The sequence below is a fragment of the Pteropus alecto genome, unplaced genomic scaffold, assembly GCF_000325575.1.
Source record: "Pteropus alecto unplaced genomic scaffold, ASM32557v1 scaffold433, whole genome shotgun sequence".
NCBI lineage: Eukaryota > Metazoa > Chordata > Mammalia > Chiroptera > Pteropodidae > Pteropus > Pteropus alecto.
In genome coordinates this window covers 380,938-398,689 of record NW_006433953.1, presented here as the reverse complement: position 1 = coordinate 398,689, position 17,752 = coordinate 380,938, and the positions used below count along the sequence as shown (strand labels likewise).

Below are 17,752 nucleotides of genomic sequence, written 5' to 3'. Positions count from 1 at the left end.
CAGCCAGTGAAATTGAAGCATCTGTGGAAGATGCTCCAACTCCTGAGAAACCTAGGAAGGTGAGTTTTTCCTGTCCCTTCTGCCCCAAAAAGAATGCTAGGACCAGACCACTCTTTGGAGGTGAAACAGAGGCTTCTGTGGCTTTGGGCTTTTCTGTTAAGGGTTCTAAGAGAGAACTCTGGCTTCTAGGCTTCTCTCTAGCAGTCTGCCTTTGTACTTTAGGTTCATGCAAAGTGGATCCTAGACACAGACACCTTCAATGAATGGATGAATGAGGAAGACTATGAAGTAAATGATGACAAAAACCCTGTCTCCCGCCGAAAGAAGATTTCAGCCAAGACATTGACAGATGAGGTGAAAAATCCTCTTCTTTCTTCTTCGAGCCCTTAGCATAAGTTTCAGAACAACTTTTCACTGGAGATTATTGGCTGACATTTGTCCTAATTCTCCAATCTGTAGGTGAACAGCCCAGATTCAGATCGACGGGACAAGAAAGGGGGGAACTATAAGAAGAGGAAGCGCTCCCCTTCTCCTTCACCAACCCCAGAAGCTAAGAAGAAAAATGCTAAAAAAGGGTATGTCAGCCAGCCCCTAACCTGCCCCACTCCTTACTGTTTTCTCCACACCATGTTGAAGGAAAGAAGGACAGATCCCTTCCCATAACCACCTGGCCCTGTCCTGCTACTGTCCTGAGACAGGGGGATGAGGAAGTCTTCTTTAGCTGCCCAGTTGTTAGTTCTGGTCCCAGCCACTGGTAAACTCAAAGAGAGCTTAATCTCCAAAAGAAGGCCTTGGCCACTTCCCATTACTCTGAGGCGACTGGTTTCTGGTTTTGCACAGCTCTACCCTCGGTATTCTCTCTTGCTTCCCTTCACTTGAGCCACACCTTCAGAGACTCCTTGTCCAAGGATGACTGGGTTTTCTTTTACTCTCTTTCCTTCCCAGTCCCTCAACACCTTATACCAAGTCTAAGCGTGGCCATAGAGAAGAGGAGCAAGAAGACCTGACAAAGGACATGGATGAGCCCTCACCGGTCCCCAATGTCGAAGAGGTGACATTGCCCAAAACAGGTATGAGCCAGGCCTAGCTCTTGGGCCCACCCCCATTCCCCGTCCTGCCTCTACTCTCTCAAACCCCCTGAGTGGGCTAATTTCCCAAGCCCAGCTCCAGGTCTAAAGGACCTTTCCCTTCAATTTAGCTGGTTCTTGAAATTATTTTCGTCACCAGGGACAGTCAGCTAACTTCACATCTACATTTGAGTTGTGGACTGTGCTTCATCCCTGGAAGTAGTTGTCTCCAGACTTTTTTTTGATTTTGCATCCCCCCTCAGTAGAATATATCTGAACACAAATTGTGTACTCGGACCGTTAAACTGCTTCTTTAGGAACACTATAAAACACATGTGAATATTATCTTAAATGAGAAAATGTAAAGGATAAGATTAAAAAATAGAGAGAAGTTCTGATACACTCTTCCTGTATTCTAGTGGACCACCTTGAGGATCCTATGTGCGAACCCCACTTTGGAGACCATTGCTCTCCAGTATTGGTTTATAAACTGTATTGTGTAGATTAGCTCCAAATGTCCAGGAGTGTATTTCATAATTGGGGTAAAGGAGGCCACTGAGAGAGAGGAGTTCTGGCTCCCACCACCATCAGTCAGAGCAGCTCTCCTCTCTTGTGTTTTTTTTTCTTTTGAGCTTTTGTGTATGGATTCAGTTGAGGAAAGTGTCCTTCACTTTCAAAAATATTTAAGATCCAGTGACTCCTCTAAAGAGTGACTTGGTCAGACTCTGTCTCAGTCCATTAGAACAAACAGACACATAGATGGAGATAAGGGCCTATCAAAGACGAAAATGAGTCATGAATGGCCATAGAATAGAAGATGCTTCTTTATAGGAAAAAGTTAAATGAATTTTTGGTTGGGGAAGGGGGAAGAGTGGCAAGTGAGTTTCAAGCCTTAGAATGATTATGACTGTAGGAAGTTAATGCATTTTGTGATCAGATAAAGTTTTTGGAGCAAGTGAGATCTCTAGAACTGTTAACAGCGGAGAAGTGTAGGCTTGATATTAGGCAGAACTTGTCTGATAAAATGACTCTTTTCTGGCAGTCAACACTAAAAAGGACTCAGAGTCAGCCCCAGTCAAAGGAGGCACCATGACTGACTTGGGTAAGATGGGGAGCCTTGGGGCAACGCAGTCAGAGCCCGAAGGAGGGGAGGTCATTCACTACCATCCCCCAGCCCATGGAGGCTTTTCAGAAAGTAGGACTCTTCTCGGCCCCTCAGGAGGCTCTAGCCGTCTATCTTGTTGTCTCTCTCTTTCAGATGAACAGGAGGATGAAAGCATGGAGAACACGGGCAAGGTGGAGCCAGTTTAGAGAGGCCCTACCTCTCTATGTGATTCTGATTTGTGATTATAAAGTTTCCTCTGCCCAGAACTTTCCACTGCCCAAACTTTTCTTGTACTAGACTAATTCTTGCTAGTGCTTAAAACTGACCCTTTTCAAGTCCTGGGGCCCATAACTTTTTATTCCACACCCATCTTTAGTGTGTATAAATCTGGGGTGTGGGAGAAGCAGGGGGTTGCTAAGGGAAAATAGGAATGCTGAGTGTCCAGCAGCCTCCGTACTCGTAGGATGAGGATGAGAACAGTACGGGAAACAAGGGGGAGCAGACCAAGAATCCGGACCTGCATGAGGATAACGTGACTGAACAGACCCACCACATCATCATTCCTAGCTACGCGGCCTGGTTTGACTATAATAGGTATCGTTGCTCTAACTTCTCACCGAATCCCTATTTCCCTGCTTTTTAGGATCAGCGTATTCCTCCTTTTGCCTCCAAAAGTGTATTCTTTTGGAGTACAATTCAATTTTAAAGGGAGCCCTGGCACAAAGTTCTCCCCAAATGTCTAATTTCTTGCTATCTCCAACTGTTTGCCCACCCCACCTTCTAGACTTTTCCTCTCTTTGGGGCTCCTATCTCTGCAGGAGTACCTTCTGAATCCATTCTGGTTTCTCTTGCAGTGTTCATGCCATTGAGCGGAGGGCTCTCCCTGAGTTCTTCAACGGCAAAAACAAGTCCAAGACTCCAGAAATGTAAGGAAATCTCAGCTCATGAGTCTCTTTCTCCCCCTTTCCCCATTCACTCCTCCTGATCCAGCAACATAGAGTTTAGCAAACATTTCTTGAGCTCCTTCCATGAGCCAGGCACCACGTGAGGCTTATGCAGATGATAGGCAGCCGCAGCCCAGCACTGTGACCACGGCGCATGCGCTCTAGGATATGCCCACCAGCAATATTAAGCATGCTCTTTTGTACAAAACAGTACCTGCTCTAGTCCCTCTGTTTCTTTTAACTGGGTATGGAGCCTTTCAATCCATAATTACTGATATTGTCCAAAGTTTACATATTGTGAGCATAAGTTATAGTTTTAACTAAAATGTAAGTGACTATTACTAGGCTGGTCCCTGAGAATAGATTTTGATAAAAAAAACGAAAGGAGAAAACCCAAGTCTGTGAATTAAGGGATGGAGAGGGCTCTCTGGAGAGAGTATTAGGTAGTGTGGGCTCGGGGCTCAGAAGTCTTCATGTCCTTCATGGTGTTGCCTCAGGCCAAACCTGCTTGGCTTTGGATGAGATGGCAGTCTTCTTGGGTTTGGGATGCTTCAGGATCAATATCATGATGAGACGCTGAGACTGAGTGCTGAGCCAAGGCCCCCTGAGACCTGAACAAGCTTGCTTCCCAGCTGATCCTCAGATTTTCCTCTCTGGGGCCACCTTCCCTTCCCACCATGTTTCTTTCCCTGTAGCCTGGTAATGCTTTTCTTTTCTTCCTGGGGAAAATGGTGTGTGTGGAGAAGTCTTGCTCTCTCCAGGGGAAAAATGAAGTAATGATCAGGTGACATGAGTTCAATATGATCTGCAGGCAGGGTTGGAACTAGTACACTTTGCACCCTTGGTATAAAATAGTAAATGATGATAATTGTCTACATTTATTGAGAGTTTGCTGTCTTTTAGGCACTAGCCTAAGTGTCTTACATACATTGACTAGTTTAATCTCACGTCAGCTTTGGATGTAGGTCCTATTATCATCTCCAGTTTACTGATTAGCAAACTGAAGTATAGAGGGATTAAGTAACTTGCTTAAGATCACAGAACTAGTAAGTAGCAACACTGAGATCTGAATCCTTTAGTCTGGTTCATGGTCTCAAATTTTACACTATACCACACTACAGCTACCATTTTTTTAGCCCCTACAACATGCCTGGCACTGTACTAGATCTCACAGATCTTTCTAATCCTTAGTAGACACTCCATTTTGCAGATGAAGAAACTGAGATTCAAAATTTTAAGTGACTTGCCCAAGGCCATCATGGTAGAACTGGTATTTGAACTTAGATCTTTCCATTTTCAAAACATATTCTTTATACCATATCATGCTGACTAGCTGGATGCATGGATACAGACTTCACTTGAACATCTGCATTTGGAAATAAGGGCTTCTTTTTTAACCTTTGATTCCTTGTTTAAAAGTTGGATGAAAAAAAATAAAATTTGGATGAAACATTCCCAAGTATATCCAAGGACATAATTCATTTAACTAAAAACCCCATCAAGGAAAATGTAAGCAGTGTTTAAACCCCTGGCATCTAGCACGTAGTAGACCTACATTGCTTAATGAGTTGAATGGTCCATTCTTTTCTATCTTTTTGCACAGGAGGAGTTATTAGCTCTTTTATCATTTTTCCTATTCTTCAGCCCTCAACAGACAGACATTTTTTAACCTTATTGTTCTCTCTCTTTCTTCTAAGCTACCTGGCCTATCGAAACTTCATGATTGACACTTACCGGCTGAACCCCCAAGAGTACCTCACCTCCACCGCCTGCCGCAGAAACCTAGCGGGTGATGTCTGTGCCATCATGAGGTGGGTCTTGCAAACAAGAGGAATGGGGTATGTCAGGATGTCTGCCCACAGATGTCTCTTGGCGAAAGTAGAGTTGCCAGCAAGGAACATAAGGGAATGAGCAGGAAAAAACACCTCTATAGAAAAATGACTTCAGGGCATGGCAGTAGCACTGTCTGAGTGTGGACAAAAGGAGAAAGCACATCTGTAGTTGAAGGATTCTGGTTTGATTTTATTAGCTGTCCAGGAAGAGATGTTTAGTAGGTAGGTGGATATAGAGAAAGGTCCTAGCTGGAGATGTAGACTTGGGTGTCACTGGCATTTATGTTGTGGGAGGAGATGAGATGTCCAGGGAGTAGAATGAGCAGAAATAAGAGGGCCAGAGAAAGGTAGCTTTAGGCCTCCACCACTGCCCCCAGCCCTCCCACTCGTGTACCTTTCTCATACTGTGACCCTGTCTCTGCCTTTCTCCTCACAGGGTCCACGCCTTCCTAGAACAGTGGGGTCTTATTAACTACCAGGTGGATGCTGAGAGTCGACCAACACCAATGGGGCCTCCACCCACTTCTCACTTCCATGTCTTGGCAGACACACCCTCAGGGTTGGTGCCTCTGCAGCCCAAGACCCCACAGGTAGAGTGAGGGGCTGTGGGGACAGGGTGGGGTTGGGTAAAATTGGGCTTCTTTCGACTTTTCTTTTTCTGGTTTTTTAGGGTAATGGTTCAGGAGTGTTTTGAGGCTTCTTTCTTTTCCGTGGGATGCAAAGGGCGACAGGAATCAGCCCCGAGTGTTTAACACCCCCTCTCAGCTTCTGTCCCTAAGACTTCGAGGACTTGCTAAGGGAGATGAGGACTTGCTCTTGTCCTCAAGGAGCAGACAGACTAATGTAGGGGATGGAACAGATAGAGAAAAATGGTTTAAAATTAAGTTGCATGAAATTTTTTAACTTTATCATGTTTCTAGCATTTTTTTCATTTTTGCCTCATAATTATTATCACTTCCATTTTTCCACTTCCATTTCATACATTACAAAAATTAAGAGGAGAAAGGTTATGTGGCTTGCCCAAGGTCACTGAGTACTAAATCTAGGATTAGAACCTAATTGTCCAGCTCCTAAGAGAATTTGTAAAGATATATGTAAATACAAATGGATATCATGCCAACTACAAATCTAATTAATCATTAAGGGAACATGGAACAGTGGCATGAGTGCCCCCAGAGCTTGCGGGCCACGCAGCATTTGGTCTCGAGGCCTCTAGGACCTTGGCCTGGTCATTTCCTGCCCAGCCTCCATGACGCCAAGCTCTGTCCCCCAGGGCCGCCAGGTTGATGCTGATACCAAGGCTGGGCGGAAGGGCAAAGAGCTGGATGACCTGGTGCCAGAGACCGCTAAGGGCAAGCCAGAGCTGGTAGGTGGGGTGTAGACCCTGCTGGGCTTCTTATTTGCCCCTTTATTGGGGGGCCCCTGCCGGAGAAGAAGAGACATGAGAGCAAAGGAGCTACAGCAGTGAGAGGAAGTCCCACCCAGGGGTGTCCCTGGCTTTGGGAAGAAAGCTCCTTCTGTCTGTTTTCTCTCTCTGTCTGCCCCTGGCTCCTGGTGTTCACTTGTACTCACCTCTTTCTTTCCCTCCACAAATAGCAGACTTCTGCTTCCCAACAAATGCTCAACTTCCCTGACAAAGGCAAAGAGAAACCAACAGACATGCAGAACTTTGGCCTGCGCACAGACATGTACACAAAGAAGAACATCCCCTCCAAGGTGTGGAGGTGTGGGCGGGCTGACTCAGGGCTAGAGCACCATCACTCTCCAGAAGTCACAGGCTCCTCTCTCTGACCTGCCTGTGTTTCCCCTGCAGAGCAAAGCTGCGGCCAGTGCTACTCGAGAGTGGACAGAACAAGAGACCCTGCTGCTCCTGGAGGTAACTGGGGCAAGGAAAGGAAAGTTTTATGAAAACAGAGGTGGCTGGGATGCCAGGCACACTTGTGAGTGGGGAGAGTACCTGTCACACTTGCCCCAGGGAACAGTTCCAGGCCAGGGATTTGGGCCATTTCCTTAACTTTATATCCTTTCTTAGTGCTACTTGAAAGTTCCCCTTGGGTGCGGCAGAGTACACAAATACCATAACACAGAGAGCTTTAGTAGCTACCCTTAGAAAGATGGGGGGAGTTGACCTTCGATGTGGCTAAGTAAACAAAGTTGTATCTCTCCCACCACCACCAGGCACTGGAAATGTACAAAGATGATTGGAACAAAGTATCAGAGCATGTTGGAAGCCGCACTCAGGACGAGTGCATCTTGCATTTTCTTCGTCTTCCCATTGAAGACCCATACCTGGAGGACTCAGAGGCCTCTCTGGGCCCCCTGGCCTATCAGCCCATCCCTTTTAGTCAGTCAGGCAACCCTGTTATGAGCACAGTTGCCTTCCTGGCTTCTGTCGTCGATCCTCGAGTCGCCTCTGCTGCTGCGAAGTCGGCTCTAGGTAAGGTGGAAGGGTTCAGGCCTCTTAGTTTGCATTTGAAGGGCTGGGTACTCAGACCTTGAAATCCCCTGAAGTTTGGCTGTCCCACTGACCTTGTCTTCTGCTGGCATCAGCTCAGGCACCTGTCTAGCTCCATGCTGGTCTAGATGAAGAGATGGGCTTTCACTGGGGTAGCCAGAACTGCCTACCTGCCCCCACTCCCAGCCTCATCCTCTCTGGATCTTGCAGAAGAATTCTCCAAAATGAAGGAAGAGGTACCCACAGCCTTGGTGGAGGCTCATGTTCGGAAAGTGGAAGAAGCAGCAAAAGTGACAGGCAAGGCAGACCCAGCCTTCGGTCTGGAAAGCAGTGGCATTGCTGGAACCACCTCTGATGAGCCTGAGCGTATCGGTAAGGCCTGGCAAGTCCTCAGGTTTCTCCCCTTCCACCAAGAGCAAGAGCCACTTGGCCTCCCTGTGACATCCCTGCCCTGGATTGGCCTCAGGGTACAATACGAATGGGAGATTGGTGGGTGTTTTTTTTCCCCCTGGGACTTTACCTTAGGGGTTATGGCTCTCAGTTGGTCCTCTTACTAAGATTTTGGCTAGAAGAAGGAGCTATGGAAAACAGACTGTATAAATGTATAAATAGACTGTATCAGACATTTCCCATTTCCTCTTCCCACGGGCCCAGAGGAGAGCGGGACTGATGAGGCGCGGGCGGAAGGCCAAGCCACAGAGGAGAAGAAGGAGCCCAAGGTATAGTGGGATTGACCTGGGCTGGGAAGGTGGAGGGTCAGGTATGGCACCATGGTGATGGAGGGCTGGGTTAGTCCAGCTCAAGCAGGTAAGGGCTAAGCTTGGGTGGGGCTTCTCCTGGAGCCAGATCACCTCCCAAGTAAGAGGTGTAAATTTAGTTCCCAGTCTGGGCTCTTTGTGTGAGAAACCAGCCACCCTGATAACCTCTACTTTTCTTTCCCTGGGACTCTAGGAACCCCGAGAAGGAGTTGGGGCTGTAGAGGAGGAAGCAAAGGAGAAGACCAGCGAGGCTCCCAAAAAGGATGAAGAGAAAGGGAAAGAAGGTGACAGCGAGAAGGAGTCAGAGAAGAGTGATGGGGACCCTATAGGTGAGCCTCCCAGCAGGGTGGTTGAAATTCAGGAGAGAGAATGGAGGCTGTAGGACTAACAAGCCTGTTCCTGGCCCAGTTGACCCTGAGAAGGAAAAGGAGCCAAAGGAGGGGCAGGAGGAAGTGCTGAAGGAAGTGGTGGAGTCGGAGGGGGAAAGGAAGACCAAGGTGGAGCGGGACATCGGTGAAGGCAATCTGTCCACTGCTGCTGCCGCTGCCCTGGCTGCTGCTGCCGTAAAGGCCAAGGTGAGGACCAGAGACCCAGAAGACTCCAGAAAGAAGATACCTTCTCTGATCTCACTTCACCTGGAGGAAATCCTTCTTTGCTCAGCCCTTAAATAATGCTGGCCATTTCCTTTTTCTTTGTATTCTGAGAGGGAAAGTTGGTCATCACTGCTCTAAGTTTTTTATGCTTTGACCATTGGACTTGCACCGTGTGATTATTTGACCTTGTCTTATCCTTTGCCACACTTTCCTTTTCTTCATGTTCTTTTAAAAATATCTAGCCTGTGCTACTCTCTGGGTTATGACCACAGCAAGTTCTTTCTTAAAACTTGCCAGCCTCCACCCTACCTTTCTCTGCCCCGGAATATTTTCAGCTGGGTCCTCCCACTAACATGCCATCCCATTTCTCCTTCCCTAGCACTTGGCTGCCGTTGAGGAGAGAAAGATCAAATCTCTGGTGGCCCTGCTGGTGGAAACCCAGATGAAAAAGTTAGAAATTAAACTTCGGCACTTTGAGGAACTAGAGACGATCATGGACCGGGAGCGAGAAGCAGTGAGTAATGTCCCTTAGGAAGTCAGTGGAGCCCAGGGACCCACCTTGATGCTGAGCTGAGCCTCAGTTGAGAGTGGGGTAGTGGGAGGGGGCAGCAACAGAGGAGAAATCCTGAGACAGACAAAGCAGAGGGGAGCAGCCCAGGCCAGGGAAGGAAGAGCCAGTGCCAGGCAGTTAAGGACAAGTGGCCCACAGGTGAAGCCTGGACACTAAGGTCTCACAGAATGTCAGCTCTTCCACGAGGCCGAGATCTTAGTCTGTTTTTGATTGCTGCATCTCCAGGTCCATGAACAGTGCTTGGCCCATAGTAGACTCTTAATAAGTGTTTGCTGAGTGATTGAACAGGATTAAGGGATGATGAGAGGATAGAGGCTTCAGATCTAAGGGGTAAACTTGGGAAGGATATGGGAAGGACAAAGTATGGATCACTTTGAGAAACCATAAAAAAAAATAGAAGACAGGGATCCTGCCCTCAGAGAACTTACAGTTTAGTTGGCAATATCATATATACAATATGGAGACATCAAAAACAATGCTTAAAATATCTGACAAATTCAAATTAAGAGATTTTAAATTAAGTATGTAAGTCCTGAAGAGAGAACAGAATAAGGGCCAAAAGCTCAGGGGCTATTGAGTTGATCTGGGTTGGCTTCCTGAAAATGGTGAATTTTTAGCCAATTTTTAAGGAAGAAAAGAACATGAATTAAGAGGACTGGAAGGTTTTCCAAATTAAATTAATGACAAGTTCAAAGCTGTGGAGCCGAAATGAGCAAGGACCACCCCTAGATTAAATCCTTGGCAGCCAGATGATGAGGCGAGGGGCAGGGAGGGACAGAGAACGCCCAAGCACATGATTTAGATTTGATGTGGGGAACTGCCAGAATGAGAGGCTGGGCTTGTCAGAAGACAGAGTGGGGGGCAAGGGCATTTGCCTTTGAGATCTTCTGAATGTGCGTATTCAATTGGCACCGGCAGCTGGAGTATCAGAGGCAGCAGCTCCTGGCCGACAGACAAGCCTTTCACATGGAGCAGTTGAAGTATGCGGAGATGAGAGCCCGGCAGCAGCACTTCCAACAAATGCACCAACAGCAGCAGCAGCCACCACCAGCCCTGCCCCCAGGCTCCCAGCCTATCCCACCTGCAGGTGCTGCTGGGCCACCCACGGTCCACGGCTTAGCCATGGCTCCAGCCTCTGTGGCCCCTGCTCCTGCTGGCAGTGGGGCCCCTCCTGGAAGCTTGGGCCCCTCTGATCAGATTGGCCAGGCAGGGTCAACTGCAGGGCCACAGCAACAGCAACCAGCTGGAGCCCCCCAGCCTGGGGCTGTCCCACCAGGGGTACCACCCCCTGGACCCCATGGTAAGTGATGGGTTCTGGAACTTTTGCTGACTAGAGGGATCCAAGTGAATGTTCCAGTGCCCCTCCAAGGGGATACATGATAGGACTAGAGATGGGCATCGGCCTTAGTTTCTATAGATGGGTCCACCTCTGTTATATCCCTAAGCCATCAGGGATCCCTCCCCAAATTCAGATCTTTGGAATTTCGTTCCAAGGATTTACCACTAATTCTGGTCAGGAAAAGAGAAGGTGGTACTTAGGAGTGACTTGATTATCCTATGAAAGTGAGATTTTACACCTCTAATCTTGATTTCTCCTCTCCGTTCCCAGGCCCCTCACCGTTCCCCAACCAACAAACTCCTCCCTCAATGATGCCAGGGGCAGTGCCAGGCAGCGGGCACCCAGGCGTGGCGGGTAATGCTCCTTTGGGTTTGCCTTTTGGCATGCCGCCTCCTCCTCCTCCTGCTCCATCCATCATCCCATTTGGTAGTCTAGCCGACTCCATCAGTATTAACCTTCCCCCTCCTCCTAACCTGCATGGGCATCACCACCATCTCCCGTTTGCCCCGGGCACTCTCCCCCCACCTAACCTGCCTGTGTCCATGGCGAACCCTCTACATCCTAACCTGCCGGCGACCACCACCATGCCATCTTCCTTGCCTCTCGGGCCGGGGCTCGGATCCGCCGCAGCCCAGAGCCCTGCCATTGTGGCAGCTGTTCAGGGCAACCTCCTGCCCAGTGCCAGCCCACTGCCAGGTGAGAAGGGTCCTGGAGGGGAGAAGGGTGAGGGATAGGGGTCCACAAGGAGGGACGGAGGGCAGGTGGGGAAGGGCTCAGGTACTAGAGCTTCCACAATCCTTTTTGAGCACTCTAGTAAAATTAGAATACGGGAGGAAAGGCGTCTCTGGCCGTCCTCCACCATTCCCCAGCCTGGCAGCTGCCACCTCTGGGATGACGTTGGGGCCTTTCACTGGTGGGTCACCGAAGAGTCCTGTGGCACAGAGCATCTCAGTTGTAAACTTGAAAAACAGCTACCTGTTTTGCATGATGATTTGGCATCCCTTTTGCTTGTCCCCATCACACTCAAATGCCCAATTTAGAGAGTTCCCTTGGGGGCAGGAGGATGATTTGGGGTCTACCAGTTTTCCCATTGTGAGGTGGGAAAGGGTGTTGAGGAAAGAAAGTTGTACTTTGTGGGTACCTCATTCATCTACCCACCCATGCATGCCATGCCCAGTTCTATTTGTGGTGGCCTGGGTCTGAAGCCTTCTCTCCTGCTCACCCTAGCTTATTCATCTTCCTTTTCTCCACAGACTCAGGCACCTCTCTGCCTCCAGATCCCACAGCCCCGAGTCCAGGCACAGTCACCCCTGTGCCACCTCCACAGTGAGGAACCAGCCAGACATCTCTCTCCCTCACCCCCCATGGAGATCAAGGTTCCAGGAACAGCCCTCCCCCCACCACTGGGACCCTTCCCCAGCCTGGAGAGTTCATCACTACGTAAGGAAAGCTCCTCCTGCCCTTTCAAAGCTCCCACCATGCCTATCATGGGCATGCATTTTTATCAGATTATTCCAGGACTTCTGTTAAAAGATCTAATGTCTGGGAGAGGATAGAAGATAGGATGGAGATGCTGCCCTCAAAGGAAGGGCTAAGGGAAGGTGTTTCTACAAGATTCTAATTAACCACTTCTAAGGGTGCACCCTCTCAAAACTACTGCATTTTTTATTGATGAAAAAAAAAGACTAAGCCCTTTTAAAGGAAGTAGATTTTTAAAAAGCCTCATTGGAGCCCCCTCCACCCACTAAAAAAAATGTCCAACTTTTATATATTTTTGGAGGATGGAGGTGACTGTTTTAAGAAAGGGGAATTAAGGTTCTGGGGAGAGCTCTGAGGATAGAATAGGGTGCAGAACAGGGCTCTTCCAGCCCTTCGTTAGTGACAGAGTCAGTTCAGAACCCCCTCAAGCCACCCCACCCCGTTTATTCCTACTAATCTCATGCTGCTTCCTCAGTATTTCTGTTCTAGGCCATCCCAGCTCAGCCAATGACCCCTTTCCCTCTGAATGTCAGTTTTGTGTTAAATCACCGGCGTAGTTGATGTCAGCGTGTGTGTATTTGGTGGAGAAACAAATTTTAGGGGATTCCTGTAGTAGGTAATTGAGAACAGAGCATTCGGGGCTCTTCCTCCTCCTCCCTGGGTTCTATCAGTGGGCTCCTCAAAGACATGGAGAGGGCAGCTAGAAAAGGATGGGAAGTTTTAAAAACCTGAAATTTTCAAGAAGCACTTAAGCACCTCCTTCTTATGACTTGGTAAATCCCCCCCCCCCCCGCCCCCGATCTCTTCCCTTTCCCACCAAGACCATCGGAACCTTGACTGGTGGCTAGGGATTCCCTGGGATGTGGAGGCAGTGGAGCCCAACCTAGGGTAGTGCTGACCCCCAGTTTGCAGCTCAGCTCTGCTCTCCAGGTTCCAGTGCCTCCTGTACCAGCTCTCATGAAGGCAAACATGATTCCGGGCTCTCCACCAATTCCTGGTCCCTCCTACCAGGCCCTTTATTCCTCATGTCCCCATATTTCTCCTCCTCTGCGTCTTGGCACCTTTCTTCTGTATTTAATCTCTGCTTTTGAACAATCACAAAGAGCTCAATTGTTAGGTGACAGATTGTTGACACCCAACTTGACTCAGCCAACCATTACATGAATGTTTTCAGTTCACTGGAACGCTGAAATTATATTTAAATTTTTTAAGTAAAAATTTATTTTTTTTTTTTTTTTTTATAAATTAATTTGCTTTCAGTTTTATCTTGTGGATGCCTTCTGTGTTCTCTTACCTGTGGCTGCCAGGCTGGGGGATGGGGCTGGGGGCAGCATTCCTGGAGTTCTTCCCAGGGCATGCATTTGGGCTGGAGAGGCAATCTGCAAGCCACAGGCCCAAAGACACTGGCCCTCTCTCAACAGGCTAAAGGCAGCACAGCTGTCCAGACTGTGTACTGGTGCAGAAGCTGGGCAGAGGCTCTCACCTGTCCTAAAAATAGCTGTTTTAATCTTGGAAGGACATCTTCACAACCAGGAGATTTTATATGTTTATCCTTTCAGATGTAATAGCTTCATTTCTTGCCTTATTAGGTGGGGAGAAGGCATGCATTTCACTTCTGTTATTACTGGCCCTTAGCCCTGCTGAGGTGACAGACAGGCTCAGGCAGTGCTAATATGGCCTGGCTTTAGCTCTAGTAAATACTCTCAGGGCTGCCCCCACAAAAGGCCTGCAGTGCTTGGCAGGGTAACGGCTGAGTTTGAGGAGCTGGAACAAGGATAGTCAGCTTTGGTCCCACAGGGATTTATGGCTTTCCTAATCCCCCAAGGGGTGGTCTTTGTAGCATCAGTGAATGGGGTAAGCATTTCAGTGAGGCAAAGACAGCTCCAACAAGCCCTTCCTCAACTTTCCCTAGCCCCTGGTCCACGGACCCTGGACTCTCCTCCCCTTCAGCCTGCTCAGAAAGGAAAGCAGAACTGCATTTAGGGAACAGGGAGCAAGTTTATTTGGTGAATGCTGATGGCAAACAATCCAAGACAGATAAGCTAGGAAAAGTGCTGTGATGAGAGAACCTAGGAAGTCTTCGGGGTTACATACAGTCTCACACAGGGGAAGGCACAGGGCTCTGGACACGCTGGGAATGTCTTCAGCCATTCAGCACCATGCGGACGAGCTCTGTGGAAAGGAGAGGGGGCGTGAACCAGGGAGCAGGGTCAAGGGGAGGGGTCCACCAGGGGCCAGGAGACTACAAACCACAAAGGTGGCATAAGGGACGTGCCCTCAGCAACCAACCTTGGGGTCAGTTTGCAGAGAGGCCACCTTGAGCCTGACCAGTTCTCTCAGCCCCTAGCTCCCCTCCCACCAGCTGTTAGTTGCCCACCCCACCCTGAGCAGCAAGAACACAGCAGAGGCAGAAAAGTTCTCAACTACACCTACAGCTACTATCAGCCATTGGCAGGAGGAGAAGGCAGAGTTCTGGGTTAGGGTACCTCCAAGCTGCCCAGCAGAAGGAAGGGGAAGAGACTGGTCAGCTACAGCAGCACAATGGGGCAGGCAACCCACCCCCTCTATGCCAACTGCCAGTGCTCCAGGGCCAAAGGGTTACCTTAAAGCAAGATGGGGACAGGCTGGTGAGACTTCCCAGACATTAGCAGGGGCCCTATAAAACTTCAGAGCCCATTTTAGGAGAAGAGGTAGGTACCACACTCCCAGGCCGTCTTCCTCTTTGAGAAACCCCTTCCCTCCCCAGTCAGCTCCATGCAGAAACATGCCATGAGGAAGTAAGATGGTAGTACGGGAAGGGCAGGGGCCAGAGAGCAAAGGTTGGGAAGAAAAACACTGGGAAGGTCAACTAGAGAAGGGGAGGCTGGGAGGAGCCGTACCCGCCCCATGGGCCCGTCACCCCGACAGGATATGCCTCACAAACGCTGCAGGAAGGAAGAGACATTAATGGTGAAGACAAGACACACACATGGGGTGAAGGGGTCAGGCAGTGGGGACATAGACATTCCATTTATTTTACTTGCCATTCCTTTCCCACCCTTCACACCACATGGTCCCTTCCTATCCAGTCATACCTCCCCTGGCCTCCCATTCCTGGGCTGGGCTGGGCCCTGCCCCTTGCCTCCTGGCACTTTTTGGAGCCCAGGGTTAGGGAAAGCCCTAGATGCTATGCTTGACTTGCCCTGTATGGCTGCTTCCTCCACGAGAGCCCCAGTTTGACCCTCACCTTCATAGTTGATACAACCATTGCTGTCCTCATGCCCTGCCACCAGCATCTCTACTTCTTCCTCTGTCATCTTTTCACCTGCAGAGGAAAACAGTATTTTAGGAACTGGGTGATGGGTGAGGTAAAAGGTGGCACCCCAGATCAAGAAGCAAGGGTAGAGCCTTACCCAGTGTGACAAGAACATGACGGATCTCAGCGCCCATGACAGTACCATTTCCTTCCTTGTCGAATACTCTGAGGCCTTCGACATAGTCCTCATAGGTGCCCTGGTCTTTGTTCTTGGCCACAGTCTGCAGCATGGGCAGGAAGTGCTCAAAGTCCAACACCTTCACATTCATCTCTGCCATAAAGGAAGCAGAAGGAAAGTTACACGAGTTCTCAGAACTGAAGGGATTACAGGGATCACAATTGAACAGATGGCTCCCACTCAAAACACAAGAAATCTGTGGATTTGCTCGTTGAGACAAGACCTGCTCAAGTTTGGAGCCTATGAAGATAAAAGGAAGCTCTTAGCTGAAGAACTGTGGGCCTCCTTCCAGAGTTATTCTTGAGGACACTCACCATCACTCTTGGGGTTCCCCAGGACTTTGAGCACCTCAGCATTGGTAGGGTTCTGGCCCAGGGCCCTCATCACATCCCCACACTGGCTGTACAGGATCTTGCCATCCCCTGTCCGGTCAAACAGCTGGAAGGCCTCCTTGAATTCTGAGGAGTCAGATAAACAGCACTGGGCAAACAGAGGTTAACCCAAAACACTCCCTCATGGTATCCCTTACTCATTCAACTTTGATTATGCTGAGGATACCAGATATTTATACCACTGTACAGCTAAGTCCACTGAGAGGGATTCAGTATCCATTCCTCCTAACTCAGGTGTCCCACAAAAAGATACAACCTTCCTCCTCCCTTGCCAGAATAGTAACATCCATTTATACACCCCCTCCGCCTGCGGCAAGCCAGTCCAGCCTCCTTGCTACACTACTCAGGGCAGGAATTTGCCACCGCCCTGTCTGGGTCCTGTCCTTATAAGGAAATGGGAGCAGCAGCCTGGGACTGGGGTCATCCCAGCTTGCCACTTCCTACCCCTCCCCTCCCGTTCAGTGGGTCCAGCTACAAAGAAGTATCCTCAGCAAAGGCTCTCGTCCCTATTTTTACAAAGTACCAGGACACTGCTTTTTATGATCTTCACAATTCCAAGCTGGGGGAGGGGGAGAGTTGTCACAGGAGGACAGAAAAGGCAGAAGAAGCTCATTATGAGACAGATGCACAGGCAGCTTCATACACCCTCCCCAAACCCCACACACAGCAAGCATTAGGTGTCCAAGTTGTTTCACATACCCACACCACCTAAAACTCACCCAGTGCTTGGGTCTCAGATCTAGAGTGAAAGGGGAGGGGGAAGAAAGAGTGAGAAAAGAAAATGGAGGCTCAGAAGGAGGGAGAAAGGAAACCAAGAGGTATTCCCCTGGGGGTGCTGAAGAGATGACAGGTTGGGGTTAGGGGGTAGGTGCTAAAGGAGGTGTACCCTCTCCCTAAGCGTGACCTCAGTAGGGGGTCAGATACCTACCTGCAGTCTGGTCCTCGGTGAAGTCACACTGCTCAGAGAAGAGGGGAGCGGTCAACATCTGAACTCCAATCCCCAAAGCATCCATCTTAATCCCACAAACTCCGAACCACAAACTCCTGTTCCACGCAAGGGCTCACTTCCCAGTAGGACAGGACCCGACTTTCCAACCCCACCTCCAACTTCCAGGCCCTCAGGTTCCCTGTCCCCCCTACCTCTACCTTCTCCTTACCCCCTATCCCCAGCTTCCCGCCTCTCGCCCCAAATCCCGCTCATCGTCCCGGGTCCCGGGTCCCACCATCTTGACTGCTCAGCTCTGCGGGACCTTTTTCTGCAGTAATGGCTCCCGCTCTCGGCCCAACCCTAGTCTTAGTACGTCCCAATGACGTCACTCTCAGCCGACCCAGCCAATACGATTCCTGGTTTGGGTTTATGCAGATATATTGCCACATTAGTAATGAGGTGGGCGGAGCCAGCTGTTTATTTCTCCAGAAGAGCCTTACCTGAGGCACAAAACTGCAAAAGGGGTGGGGTGAGGCGCAAGGAATCCGCCCTTCCGAACAGGAAAATCAGAAGATACCGGATTGGAGAGAGAAGAGCCCTCTCTTCCCTCCCTCCCTCCCCCACCTCAGAAGAAAGCAACAGTCGGAGACCAAGGGAGGAACCGTCTCTTTATTTTGAAACAAAATAGGTGGCCTCCTAGTGGCAGGAACGTGCTTCCAACTGCGGGATGTCCAGTATCCGACCCCACTGCATCTGCGGAAAAAGATGAAAGTTGCCAAATTCAGGCACTCCAGATTCCCGCGCAGCAGGACATGT

At 49.3% G+C, this 17,752-nt stretch overlaps 3 protein-coding genes across 7 annotated transcripts in view; 1 reads left to right on the top strand and 2 right to left on the bottom strand.

The window, feature by feature from the left end:
- SMARCC2 (SWI/SNF related, matrix associated, actin dependent regulator of chromatin subfamily c member 2) overlaps nucleotides 1–12,377 on the top strand; it is a 16,378-nt gene extending 4,001 nt beyond the window's left edge. The window contains exons 9-31 of the mRNA XM_025044678.1: nucleotides 8–59; nucleotides 223–354; nucleotides 460–575; nucleotides 946–1,070; nucleotides 2,110–2,169; nucleotides 2,326–2,363; nucleotides 2,636–2,766; nucleotides 3,027–3,098; nucleotides 4,814–4,927; nucleotides 5,385–5,538; nucleotides 6,222–6,314; nucleotides 6,545–6,664; nucleotides 6,762–6,824; nucleotides 7,127–7,385; nucleotides 7,614–7,775; nucleotides 8,058–8,122; nucleotides 8,355–8,490; nucleotides 8,570–8,736; nucleotides 9,134–9,268; nucleotides 10,244–10,625; nucleotides 10,935–11,018; nucleotides 11,295–11,360; nucleotides 11,918–12,377. Coding sequence (XP_024900446.1) covers nucleotides 8–59; nucleotides 223–354; nucleotides 460–575; nucleotides 946–1,070; nucleotides 2,110–2,169; nucleotides 2,326–2,363; nucleotides 2,636–2,766; nucleotides 3,027–3,098; nucleotides 4,814–4,927; nucleotides 5,385–5,538; nucleotides 6,222–6,314; nucleotides 6,545–6,664; nucleotides 6,762–6,824; nucleotides 7,127–7,385; nucleotides 7,614–7,775; nucleotides 8,058–8,122; nucleotides 8,355–8,490; nucleotides 8,570–8,736; nucleotides 9,134–9,268; nucleotides 10,244–10,625; nucleotides 10,935–11,018; nucleotides 11,295–11,360; nucleotides 11,918–11,994 — 2,803 coding nt within the window. The 3' untranslated portion in view covers nucleotides 11,995–12,377. The remainder of the gene's footprint in view (nucleotides 1–7; nucleotides 60–222; nucleotides 355–459; nucleotides 576–945; nucleotides 1,071–2,109; nucleotides 2,170–2,325; nucleotides 2,364–2,635; nucleotides 2,767–3,026; nucleotides 3,099–4,813; nucleotides 4,928–5,384; nucleotides 5,539–6,221; nucleotides 6,315–6,544; nucleotides 6,665–6,761; nucleotides 6,825–7,126; nucleotides 7,386–7,613; nucleotides 7,776–8,057; nucleotides 8,123–8,354; nucleotides 8,491–8,569; nucleotides 8,737–9,133; nucleotides 9,269–10,243; nucleotides 10,626–10,934; nucleotides 11,019–11,294; nucleotides 11,361–11,917) is intronic.
- Nucleotides 12,378–14,121: 1,744 nt separating this feature from the next.
- On the bottom strand, nucleotides 14,122–17,367 carry MYL6 (myosin light chain 6). Of its 3 annotated transcripts, XM_006908889.2 has the most exons (7): nucleotides 17,232–17,367; nucleotides 16,937–16,964; nucleotides 15,931–16,074; nucleotides 15,536–15,709; nucleotides 15,370–15,447; nucleotides 15,023–15,067; nucleotides 14,122–14,315 (listed from the first exon to the last, which is right to left on the bottom strand). In XM_006908889.2, the coding sequence occupies exons 1-6, from the start codon at nucleotides 17,232–17,234 to the stop codon at nucleotides 15,039–15,041; spliced, it is 456 nt and encodes a 151-aa protein (XP_006908951.1). In that variant the 5' UTR covers nucleotides 17,235–17,367; the 3' UTR covers nucleotides 14,122–14,315; nucleotides 15,023–15,038. The 3 variants fall into 3 exon arrangements, with proteins under 3 accessions (XP_006908951.1, XP_006908952.1, XP_024900479.1); XM_006908890.2 differs by lacking the exon at nucleotides 15,023–15,067; XM_025044711.1 differs by lacking the exons at nucleotides 16,937–16,964; nucleotides 17,232–17,367 and adding an exon at nucleotides 16,175–16,243 and having other exon boundaries at nucleotides 15,931–16,096.
- Nucleotides 17,368–17,585: 218 nt separating this feature from the next.
- The window catches only part of MYL6B (myosin light chain 6B), a 4,315-nt gene continuing 4,148 nt past the window's right edge, over nucleotides 17,586–17,752 (bottom strand). For all 3 annotated transcript variants that reach the window (XM_006908886.3, XM_015587062.2, XM_006908887.3), the window contains one exon: nucleotides 17,586–17,689. The gene's annotated coding sequence lies outside the window, so the exon portion shown is untranslated. The remainder of the gene's footprint in view (nucleotides 17,690–17,752) is intronic.

Excerpts from the sequence above, each read along its gene's own strand:
- MYL6 (XM_025044711.1), bottom strand. The coding sequence starts at position 16,228 with ATGGATACTGAATCCCTCTCAGTGGACTTAGCTGTACAGTGGTATAAA. Across the intron at positions 15,710-15,930 it reads GGGGAACCCCAAGAGTGATG|AGATGAATGTGAAGGTGTTG; the intron begins GTGAGTGTCCTC and ends CCTTTATGGCAG. Across the intron at positions 15,068-15,369 it reads TGGTTGTATCAACTATGAAG|CGTTTGTGAGGCATATCCTG; the intron begins GTGAGGGTCAAA and ends TCCTTCCTGCAG.